The sequence below is a fragment of the Chrysemys picta genome, chromosome 1 (genome assembly GCF_011386835.1).
Source record: "Chrysemys picta bellii isolate R12L10 chromosome 1, ASM1138683v2, whole genome shotgun sequence".
NCBI lineage: Eukaryota > Metazoa > Chordata > Testudines > Emydidae > Chrysemys > Chrysemys picta.
The window spans coordinates 155196879-155209188 of NC_088791.1; the positions used below are offsets into that span (position 1 = coordinate 155196879).

General features: G+C 44.5%; 1 protein-coding gene across 2 annotated transcripts in view; it reads left to right on the plus strand.

The window, feature by feature from the left end:
* LOC101935267 (coagulation factor V-like) overlaps positions 1–9668 on the plus strand; it is a 57017-nt gene extending 47349 nt beyond the window's left edge. Inside the window, exons 21-25 of one of the 2 annotated variants that reach the window (XM_005294524.4) lie at positions 1364–1519; positions 2733–2877; positions 4123–4271; positions 5200–5382; positions 6431–9668. In XM_005294524.4, coding sequence (XP_005294581.2) covers positions 1364–1519; positions 2733–2877; positions 4123–4271; positions 5200–5382; positions 6431–6577 — 780 coding nt within the window. In that variant the 3' untranslated portion in view covers positions 6578–9668. The remainder of the gene's footprint in view (positions 1–1363; positions 1520–2732; positions 2878–4122; positions 4272–5199; positions 5383–6430) is intronic. The other variant, XR_010593998.1, reaches the window with a different exon arrangement.
* The last annotated feature ends 2642 nt before the right edge of the window (positions 9669–12310 follow it).

Consider the following 12310-nt stretch of genomic DNA (forward strand, 5'->3'; position numbering starts at 1 on the left):
CAGAGACCTGTGTATAATGAGCTAATGTTCTCAGTCCACATCCCAAACCCATCCCTTCTCCCACCAAAACTGGTGCTAACTGCCCTCCTTGCTCAGAAGAGAGACCATGGACTGGATGGGCCATGGAGACCGAACACCCATGTGAGCCCTGGGGATGGCACCTGCGGCTCAGGGAGGAGGCCTGTTGGTGGGCTAGCGTGGGGGAAACTTGCACTATCACTGCACATGTTGGCTGGATAAATAGAAGATTCACTCTCCCCGGAGCTATCAGCCCAACACCTTTCCTCTCCTCTTTCTTCCCCCCAACACTTTTGAAGTGATTATAGTCAACATCATTTATTTATTAAAAATACACAAAAACAGTCTAGCAGCTGTGAAGGAGTTAATGGCTCTCATGTGACTTGCTCAGTAGAAACCAGGGTCTGTGGTTACAGATGCCTTCCAAATCCCCCTGAAATCCATGAAAAGAATTGCTTTTCTTTTGTAAGGGCAGGAAACTTGGAGAGAGAAATAATCCGTTTGTGCTTGATGAAGTGGGGCTGAAAACTCCCTTTAAAATAATTGCTCTTTCTTCAGCTGATCAGAAGAACCCCCTCTCCCCCCGCATCTTTCTTTTCCTGCACAGCTTCGCTAGTAAACAACATCACTGACCTTTTCACTGTGTGCATCAGAAGGCCTAAGGGGGGAGGAAGGGTCCTCTGGTGAAGGCACTCACTCCCGGGAATCGGGAGACCTTGGCTCTGCTACACAATCACCGTGTGACCTGGTGCAAAAACTTTCAAACGTTGCTCGTGGTTGGTTTTTTTGGAGGGTGCTTCTGTGCCCAGTTTGAGACACCAGGTTCTAATTTTTCAGTGGTACTGAGCACTCATGGCCTCTGGTGGCTTCAGCTGGAGTTGTGGGGGCTCCACATCCCCAAAAAACAAGCCCTGGTTATCTCTGGGTGGACGCTCAAAACCAGAGGCTGCTTTGGAAATGTAGGCCTTACCCATTCTGTGCCTCGCTCTCCCCGTCTGTACAGTGGAGATAGCAACACTCCCCTGCTTCGCCCAGAGACGCTGCGAGGATGGATTCATTAATGTTTGTCAGGTGCCCAGATACTGTGGTGATGGGCACCCCAAAAATGCCTATAAGTAAATACACACATCAATAAAATACGTTAGGACACAACTCCTCATTTGGACTCTTGCATCAGCTTAGACACCCCGTTATCCAGCTTGAGTAGAGCCATTCTGAGTGCCAATGGAAGTGCCATTCTGAGTGTCTAAATGCAGGCCTGGGCCCCACTCCCTAGCTGCCAGAGGATGAAATTGGGTTCATGGTTCAGCTTTTCTTACAGTTTGTGTATCTTGCTGTTCTACAGGTGGACCTGCAAAGGCAAGTTCTGATCACAGGGATACAGACGCAGGGAGCCAAGCAGTTGATGAAGTCCTTGTATGTCAAAGAGTTCTTTATGACTTACAGCAAAGACAAACGGAAGTGGATCACCTTCATAGGAAACAGCACTGGGGGACAGAAGGTCTGCCTGCTCGTTAATCACCACAGCCTCCCCGGCTTTACGCAGCTGTAAGCGGGTGGGATGGCTCAGCAGAAAGTACCACACAGGCAGCCATCAGGGGCTTTTCTCAAGGAATAAGGGGTCTGATTTTTAAAGGTATTTAGGTGCATGAAGATGCAGATTGGAAAATCCCACTAATTCCAAAGAACCTAAGTGCCTAAAGGGGTTTTTGAAAACCGCACTAGATGCCAATCTGCATCGTGAGGCACCTAGATCCCTTTACTAGTCTGGCCTGGTGTGTATAACACAGCAGAATACAGGATCGTAATAAGAGATAAAGAATCTCCCCAGCCTGGGCTTCAACCCAGCCCCGTAACCCTGGTTGTGCAGCCCCACTTCTGCACAGGCCTCTGTCCCCACTTCTGGCTCACGGCCCTTCCCCTGAGCACATGTGCAAGGAGAGTGGGACGCTGGGCTGAACTCATGCCCCGGTTCAATGCAGCCCAGCCCTGGCACCCTGTCACAATAGTACTGCTAATATTAGCAGTAGCTACCTAACCCATGTGCAACCCAAGTGTCCATACAGCACCTTCAGGGGTCTCCTATCTATGCCCAAACTCCCCTTCCCTGCCAGCTGGAGCTCAACTCTGAGGCCAGGTTTCCACCCAAAAATTAAACTGACTTAGCTACATTGCTCAGGGCTCTGAAAAATAGCACACCCTGTGCAATGTAGTTAGCTCAGCCTACGCCTCACTGTAGATGCAGAATTCTTCCATCGACCTCTTGGAGAGGAGAATTAACTACACTGATGGAAAACCCCTTCCAGCGACAAAGGAAGGGTGAACACTATGGCACTACAGTGGTACAGTCCCAGCACGCTGCACCTGTAGCTGCAATAGTGTAGCCATATCCACAGTGTCATGGTGTTTGTATGATAGGTGTTAATGAATGTTAAGTCTCCACTGGTCTTAGTTGTCTGTCTATTAATATCCTAATAAGGGTCTTTACTGCGCCTAACACACTGGGTCCTGGTTTAGCCTCTGGGTGCTATACTAAGGCAAAGATAAGGATGATGTGTTTTTAGGTTTTGCTGTAATGTGAGTAGCCCCATTGAAATTGCATAAGTAAAGACTTAATCGCATGATGTAGGGTTTGCAGGATCAAGCTTGTAATTGCTTTTAATTAATATCGTTATCTTTTCTGAAATCTTAATTGCTTTTTTCTGTTTTACTAGTTGTTTGAAGGTAATTCAGATGCCCATGGGATAAAAGACAACCATATTGATCCACCTATCATTGCTAGGTATATTAGGGTTTATCCAACTGATTCCTACAACAGGCCTACTCTTCGCATGGAACTCCTGGGCTGCGAAGTCAAAGGTGAGCAATGAGAACTCACTGGTACTTGTTTCCCCTCTACCCCTTAGAAAAATACGCTCAACTTTTTTTTTTTAATGGGGCAAGATGTTTGGTGCCTAACATGAGACATCTCAAAGGGGCCTGATTTTCAGACACAGTTCTGCCCACCCTCTGAAAATTGGGTTTCTCAAGTTGGGCATCCAAAAATCACAAGATGCTTCTGAAATCCTTGGCCCTAATTTAGGGAGCGAATTTTTTTTTTTTTTTTTTTTTTTAAAGCATCTAGGTACCCAACTCGCATTCAAAGCCATTGGAAGTTAGTGTTTTTTCCCATTCAGTGCTTTTGAAAAGCCCATTGTTAGCACTGGTGTTTGTATTTGGATTGACAGCTCTGGCTTTTCTCTGTTTATCCACGGAACAGGCAAGGCATGGTCAGTGGCAGTGCCAGCTTCCTGCACACTGCCTTCTGTATGTGCCTTAACACAGACCTGGGGAAACTTCCTCCGGGCGTGGGAGCAGAGTTTAGTCATGTCTCATTCAGTCATAGGCCTCTCTGAGAACAACAACAAAGTGGCCATTAGCATGCTGACAGTCAGCACCACCTGAAGTGGTGATGTGAGCTCACGGCCAACAGGAACAGGACTGAGTCCGTAAATCTCATTTCACACAAGCCATTGCACAGTCATTGCATGGGTGACTTGCAGTTACGCCTGCCCTGGGCTGGATTCAAACCTGCAACCTAGAAATGAGAGGCTGTGGATCCCCTTTCCCAGTTCCCTGGACAACAAGCCCCTTGTTAGTTTATTTGAATGGCAATATAAGAATACAGAGTGGGACTTTCAAAAGCGCTCAGAATTGGTCTAACTCTGGGTGCTTTTGACAGTCTCGCCCACAATAGGCAGACGCACAAACCTTTCATTTCACAGATCTGCTGGCCTTAGTTTTCATGATGACTGGGCAAAGAGAGCTCCACTCCCTGACTGCAAATGTATGCTCTTCTGCCACTCCCTGAGCAGTTAGAATGTAGATAGCGCTTCACAACTTCAAAGTGCTTTACACGTTTTAACTAATGAATGCTCACAACAACCCTGCATTACCCCCTTTTTAAAGATGGGGAAACTAAGGCACAAGGGAGGTTACAATGACTTGAGCAAGGCCATACAGCAAGTCAGTGGCAGAGACGGGAATTCCTAGCCTGTTGCTTATTCCTCTAGTCCACTGCTGCTCAAGAGATGAAATGGAGACCTGCTGCTATTCTCTTAACAGGTTGCTCTCTGCCACTGGGAATGGAAAATGGGGAGATCAAGAATGCTCAGATTAGAGCTTCTTCCTGTAAGAAATCCTGGTATAACTCATGGGAGCCTTCCCTCGCGCGTCTCAATCAGCAAGGGAGGATAAATGCCTGGCAAGCGAAGGTAAGAAGCAAACAAAAGACAAAACTGCTAAGTCAAAGCAGCTGCCGTTAGCAAATGTGCTGCTGCTCCGGTGTGTGTCTGTGCCTGCTCCGTGTGCCCCCTCCGTGCTGTGCTCTGGTTTGTTCTATCCAGTCCTCCAGTGAAACGCCTGCTTAGTTCCCTTCCAGGGGGAGGTTTGTGACATGCTCGCAAAGAGGGTTTTTTTTTTTTTCTTTAAAAAAAGAACATTTGCTAATTTCATAATGTGAAATGGAAAGCAATGAAACTATGTGGAGACTGGCAGCTGGTCCAGCATGCTCAACTTGATGGGCCTGACCCTGCAGCCGTTACTCATGGGAGTGGTCTCTTTGGACTCAGTGGATGAGTAAGCGCTGAAGGTAGGTGGCCTGTGAGCCAAATTCATCTGGTGCAATTCTGTTGGCTTTACTGTTGTTCAGCAGTACTGCTTAGTGACTAGAGCATTGGAGTGAGACTCAGGAGGCCTGGGTTCTATAACCAACTCTGTCACTGGCTTGCTGGGTGACCTTGAGAAAGTCAGTCCCCCCCCCCCATGTCTCAGTTTCCCTATCTGTAAAATGGGGATGATGTTGATACTTTAAAGCGCTTTGAGATCTATTGTTGAGAAGCGCTTTATGAGAGCTACATTAATTCACCAGGGATGAATTTGTATTGCTTTTCATTCTGCGCTGGTGATGGAAGTGAATGCTGGATGGAGGGTCAGCGTGTATCATCTGCAGTGATTAAACGGATCTGTGGCCAGCAGAGAATGCTGGTAGCGCTTCCCTTAGCTTTGTTTGCAGAGGTTTGAGGTTCTGGGTGGGTGGATGTCTTCATACAACTTTAACTGTTATTGAGCAAAGTTTCTGGTTGTGCTAATATTGGCACAAACACGCATTTGCTCACGCATTACTCTTTGTATTGTTTGTAGTCAAACAACAACCAGCAGTGGCTGCAGATTGATCTCCTCAAAGCGAAGAAGATAACTGCTATCACAACCCAGGGTTGCAAGTCCATGTCTACGGAGCAGTTTGTGAAAACCTTCGCCATCCTTTACAGTGATGAAGGCACAGAATGGAAACCTTATATGGATGACTCCACTTCAGTGGGAAAGGTACCATTTTAAACTTGGAGAACTCTGTCCATTTCTGAATCCCGAGCACTTTGTCATACTTCTCCAGGCCCAAATGAGGGACAGCCCCAGAATGAGGGGCACAAAAAATTGTTCCTGCAGTTGAATTTGAAATGCTGGTGGAGTGGTTCTTCTCTTATAGAGGACTCTACAACTTTCCTTTCATGGCTCTTTATTTCTGATGTAAGTAATTTTCAACAATAAAAGGGAGGGGATGCTACATTTGTGTGTAATGCCGTTGAACCTGGGATGAAATCAGTGGCATGCCTTTTACAGAGGAACATTTCAAAGGAATGCACAGAATGTGTACGCGGAAGCCTCTGCCAAACTTCACTGCAAAATATTTTTTGCTTTAATTTTTTTAAGAGAATTTAGGGCTGGTGGAAGGTCCCAGATTGACAGAGCTGACACCTCCCTACATCCATAGGCGCCAACTTTCCCTGGCACCACTGGGGGCTCGCGCCCCTCCAGCCCCGCCCCGACTCCACCCTTTCCCCACTCCTGCCCCACCCCCATTCCAAGCCCTTCCCCAAAGTCCCCGTCCCAGCTCCGCCCCCTCCCTGCCCCTATTGGACCCATTTCCCAAATCTCCAACCCCGAAGCACTCACGGAGTCGGCGCTTATGCCTACATCCACACAGCAGGTACAGCACTTAGAGAATCCCCCAAGCCACCTTGACGGATGTGCTTCAATCCCGACCTGCAGGGACCACATCTAGGGATAAGAGAGGGGGGATTTGTCAGTCCCCAGCCAACACAGGGGCCAGTTAGCACCAATTGTGGTGATGGTTTTTGTGATGTAGACAGAAACAGAGACCATGAAATCATTTCACCCAGACCACAGTTTGGATTTGACTGGATTTGAACCAGTGACCTAGAGGAGGAAGGCTGTATATACACCACTGGAGTGATCCAGTCCACCTCCCTGTCCCCTAACGCAGCAACTCTGAAGTATTTAGATACCTTTAAAATGCTGCCGCTTTTTTTTTAATAATTTTTTTTCACTAATTCATTGTTTTGTTTACTTTCAGGTATTTGTGGGGAATGAGAACAGCAGCGGACAGGTCAAGCATTTCTTAAATCCACCCATATTTTCCAGGTTCATCCGCATTGTTCCTAAAACCTGGAATCGAAACATTGCTCTTCGGGTAGAACTCTTTGGCTGTGATCCTTCCTAGGTGCTGGACGCACAGAGTACACATGAACAAAGGATTGCCAAGTCTGGACGCTTTACACCTTTCAGCAGTCACTATGCAGAACTACATTTTTTTTAAACTCTTTGAGTGGTCATATTTGGTTTTTCTGAAGTGCCTTTCCTCCAGGGATCTTGGTGTTTTGCCAACGTGAATTAAAAGAGATTTCATTGGCAGATATTTCATTCATATTAATGTACATTAAGGATACAACGGCACAGCAGCTGGGAGGGCGCTTCCCAGAGCGGGTGGGTGGACACGTGCTTGCTCTGCTTGACCTTGTGTGCTCAAGCAGCAGCGTGGGTGGCAGCTCAGGCTGGCCAACCGCATATGGACGCAGAGGTCAGGTGGGATTGTTCTCAGGTGGCTAGCCCGAGCCGCAATAGCCATACTGCTATTTTTAGCACGCAGGCTGGAGCAGAGCTAGCACGTGTCTGTTTACCTGCACCGACCCAGCTGCAGTGTAGACCCACCCTTAAAAAGAGAAAGTAACAAACATCAAATCCAGAAAACATGCAAGATTGACATGCCCCTTTCCATGGGAATCTGTGCACCCAAACACATTCCCTCCATTTCTCTACCACTGTCTTCTTCTCCTAGTCACCCACAATGGTCTGTTCTCTTTTTGTCCTGGTCCTGACCTAATTTTAGATTAAATCTCTTGAGGGCAGGGACCTTGGGCTTAATCCTGAGCCCAGATTTGCTCTCTCTGTAACCCTCTCACTGCTGAAAGCTATCAGATGTCTCTCCCTAGACATTCCCTTTGAAGGGGGAGTCCCCAGTACACACACAAGCCCAGTCTACACCACTATCCAGTAGCCGCTGGTGTTGGGGCTGGGAAGCGGGTGTGATGCTGCACTCCAGCAATCCCTGGCTGGTAGGTGGTCCCTTGGAGGGTCATAGCCAGCCAGTGTAGAGAAGAGAGGCCTCCACTCTGCTCTGATCTCTGCTGGGGCTAACATAGAAGTAGCCTCTCAAGATCAAGGATCTGCAACCCCTTCTCTGAGAATCTAGGGCCTTCATCTTTATATTTGCTTTTTAAACATCACGCATGCCTCTGACACTATATATCGCAAATAACCATTAATCTTCTCAGCACCCCCAGGTGGGGATCAACAGTATCTTTATAGGTGGTAGGAAAGAGGCATAAAGAGACAGTGATTTGCCCAAGATCATGGAAGGTCAGTGGTAGAATCAGAAATAGGATTCATGGCTTCCAGTCCTATGCTCTAACAGCTAGAAGCTAGGCAATGCTGTTTTGTTATCCCTACTGGAAGAAACAAGCCTTCTTGGCTGTTGATGAGAAACAGAACCTGATGGTAATAAAATGAGATTGGATAACACTATATGGTAAAGACACCTACACCTTGTCTATGCTACAGCATTTGACAACATTATCGCTGGTGCAGCTGCTGTGGTGCAGAAAACATTTATGGATTTTCTCAGGATGGATGCACTCAGTGAGAATATATTTGCTGTCCTTGAATATATCTTTTCAGCAGAGTTTTAGCTAAGCTTTTAGTACTGTCCTAGGCTCCAGTCTTGTCAGCAGAGGACTCCCTCTGCTCACATGGGTCCTCATGGCCTGGGGCAGAATATCATCAAGAACCCAGGGCCACGTTTTGGTCTATAACCTTATAAAGTGTTGTCTCAAGCTGTTTCAAGAGAATTAGAGTTTTCATAACAAAAAATGTATGCGTTTCCAAGTAGAGAGATTTTTAAAAAATGAAATAAAATTAAAAAACCTCAATCAATATTATTTTCACATTTTATTCTGCCTTTTTAAAATATTTCATACTGTCACCATTTTCCACTTGAAAGTACAGCTGAATTTCTGGAGTGTAGAGTAAAATGTGAACATTTCTGATTTTCCATATTTTCAAAGGCAACTTTGCTAGGTGACAAAACCATCACCAAAAATGAAATGTTTGCATCACAAAATGGCCTGGAGCAAAATCACCAAAGTGTTCATGTGAAAGTTTTCAAGTTGATTGCAGCTAAAATTTCCTAATTTCGGAGATCCTTTCATACTGTGAAACAGTTTTAATAACTGCATATTGTTAAATGATCAGTTGTTAAAACATTTTATAACAGCTTTTAATAACGGTTGTATGTTCAACCTGGCCATGACTTCCCAGACAAAAACATTTTTGTTTAAACAAACAAAAGTTCTGGAGTGAAGTCCTAGCTCCAGTGACATCAATGGCAAAACTCTGACTTCAGTGGGGCCAGATCACCTCAAACCATTCCCAAGAAAAGAGGTAGATGTTGCAGGCATATCCTGAAGATTAACAGATCTAAATTCATATGGGAAATGGGGAAGTAGGTTCCAGAGCCGAGGGATCTTTGCCTCCCTGTCAGTAGCCTCTTTCCATGGAAATCTGGAGGGTGTTCCACTTCTGTTGTCTGTTGATAAATCAGAGCACGCGTGTTACATGCTCTTGTCATGAAAATACTTAATAATCGAGCAGCTACACTTTATACCAGCTCCAGATTCAGGGTGATCTCCTATTGTCACATTTTGTATAGCCCAAGGTGATGGCATGGATTACTGTGTAGCAAGGGCCACACTTTTCTTGCCAGACACTGGTGAGGGGGGGGGGGGAGCACTTTTGGCCTCACAGCTTCTACCTGAGTATCCAGAAGCAGCCTGAGATTTAACAAGGCTGCTACCATGATGAACTTAAGAACATAAGACCGGCCATACTGGGTCAGACCAAAAGTCCATCTAGCCCAGTATCCTATCTTCTGACAGTGGCCAATGCCAGGTGACCCAGAGAGAATGAACAGAACAGGTAATCATTCCCAGCTTCTGGCAAATAGAGGCTAGGGACACCATTCCTGCCCATCCTGGCTAATAGCCATTGATGAACCTATCCCCCATGAATTTCTCTAGTTCTTTTTTGAACCCTGTTATGGTCTTGGCCATCACAACATCCTCTGGCAAGGAGTTTCACAGGTTGACTGTGCGTTGTGTGAAAAAATACTTCCTTTTGTTTGTTTTAAACCTACTGCCTATTAATTTCATTTGGTGACCCCTGGTTCTTGTGTTATGAGTAAATAATACTTCATTTACTTTCTCGACTCCAGTCATGATTTTATAGACCTCTATCATATTCCACCTAAGTCATCTCTTTTCAAAGCAGAAAAGTCCCAGTCTTAATTTCTCCTCATACCGAAGCTGTTCCATACCCCTAATCATTTTTGTTGCCCTTTTCTGAACCTTTTCCAATTCCAATATACACCTCTACCTCAATATAATGCAGTCCTGTGGAGCCAAAAAATCTTATCGCGTTATCGGTGAAACCGTGTTATATCAAACTTGCTTTGATCCGCCGGAGTGCGCAGCCCTGCCCCCCACCCCACCCTCCGAGCACTGCTTTACCATGTTATATCAGAATTTGTGTTATATCGGGACGCGTTATATCGGGGTAGAGTTCTAACTTTTTAGAGAGGGGCAACCATATCTGCACACAAGTTTCAAAATATGGGCATACATACCATGGATTTATATAGAGTCAATATGATATTTTCTGTCTTATCTGTCCCTTTCTTAATGATTTTTAACATGTCACGGTGCTGGTGGAATGGCAAGGGAAGTTTTGGCAGCCCCTGCAGTTCTGTGCTCCTAACAATATGTTTTAACATAAGTGGTGCGGGGCGGCAGCGGAGCCCCACATAAAACGTGGGGGTGCTGCAGCACCCCCACTCCCCCCGCACCCAGGGCTGCTGATTGGGGGGGGTGGGGAGGGAAGGGCAAAAGGGGCAGCTGCCCCAGGGCTCCCGGCTGCCGCTACTGAGGTGGGGGTCCCAAAAATGAAGCTGCACACAGGGGCCCACCAACTCTAAATCCGCCACTGTTTGTTTAGGTGCAAGACTACGCTGGTTAGAAAGCAGCCTGACTCAGAGTAGAAATAAAAACAGCTGTAAAATTTTATATATAAATTATATTAATGGCAATCAAGTTCCCCTTTTTTCCATTTGTTATAATGACAAATGGGGAAAAAGGGGAAGTTAATAGAAATTAACATAAATCACAAGTTAGCAATGGTAGAAACTTAATACAAGAAGCAAAAGGACACAAAGAAATCTTACTGTCCTTTATTTCTGCTTGCCATAGGAATTGTTAAATACATTAGGAACAAGAGGAATCCTACAATGGTAACGGGTCCATTACTTGAGGAAATAGTGGCATTGTCAATAACTACACAGAAAAGGCAGATGTGTGTTTGATAAATAGTTCTGTTCTATGTTTGGGGGAAAAGTAAGATGGTATTTTCATATCATATGATTGTGATGAAATACTTTCCATTCCAACAGTAACTAAGGAAGATGTTAAACAGCTACTAAAGTTAGACATTTTTAAATCAGCAGGTCTGGATAATTTTCATCCAAGAATCTTAAGAGCTGGCTGGGGAGCTCTCTGGCCCCCTACTATTGATTTTGAATAAGTCTTGGAACACTGGGGAAGTTCCAGAAGATGGGAAGAAAATTAATGTTATGCCAGTATTTAAAAAGCATAAATGGGATGACCAAGTAATTATAGGCCTGTCAGTCTGACATGGATCCCAAGCAAAATAATATAACGACTGACATGGGACTTGACTTAATGAGGGATAATATAATTGATGACAATCAACATGGGTTTATAGGGTGACAAAATCTGTTTTCTCACTGGATATCTTTTTGGATGAGATTACAAGTTTAGTTAAAAGTAGTAGTGTCAATGTAACATACTTAGACTTCTGTAAGGCACTTGATGTGGTATTTTAATTTGTTAGGAAACTAGAATGATACAAAATGAACATGCAACACATTAAATGGATTAAAACATAGCTCACTGATAGCTCTCAAAATGAAATTGTAAATGTGAGGAATCATCATCCAGCGGGTGTGTTTCTGGTGGAATCCCACAGGGATCGATTCTTCTGTTTAACATTTTTGTTAATGACCTGGAAGAAGCTATATGGGGATCAAAAATTTGATAATGGAGTGCTCTTCGATCTAACAGACGAAGGTATAACAAATTCTACTGGTACCTACATGGAGAAGAGATTTCTGAACATAGACAGCTCTTTAATCTACCAGAAAAAGTCATTACAAAATCCGATGGCTGGAAGTTGAAGCTAGACATTTTTAGACTGAAAACAAGATGCACATTTTAAGTGAAGGTAATTAACCACAGGAACAAATTACTAGAGATGTGTTGGATTCTCTGTCACTAGAAATCTTTAAATCAGGATTGCATGTTTTTCTAAAGGATGTGCTCTCATTCAACCACAGCTATTAGACTTGAAGCAGGAGTTAATTCAGGCAAGTCCTATGGCCTGTGTCTTATAGGCAGTCAGACTGGATAATGATAATGGTGCCTTCTGGCTTTAAAATCTATGCATCTGTGAGAGCCCGAGAATAAAACAGTAAAGCATGGACAAGTTCCTCTCCAGTGCCCTGTAAATGTGTCCCAACCCTAGAGTTAGTTGGTTACATCCAAAATTAATTTGGGGAAATTGCTAACATGTTTTTGGTTCAAAGTGTTTTAAATTTAACCTAGTTTCTTTGTTTACTTTTGGGGGTTTTTGTTTTGTTTTTAATTTTTAGCAAAGACACTGTCAAAAAGATTACTGGAACTTTGCATTTACTAAAAACCTAAATCAACTATTTTTCTTTTACCAAAAAAACCTGACATTGGGAGAAAATCAAAATGGTTATTGACTTTTT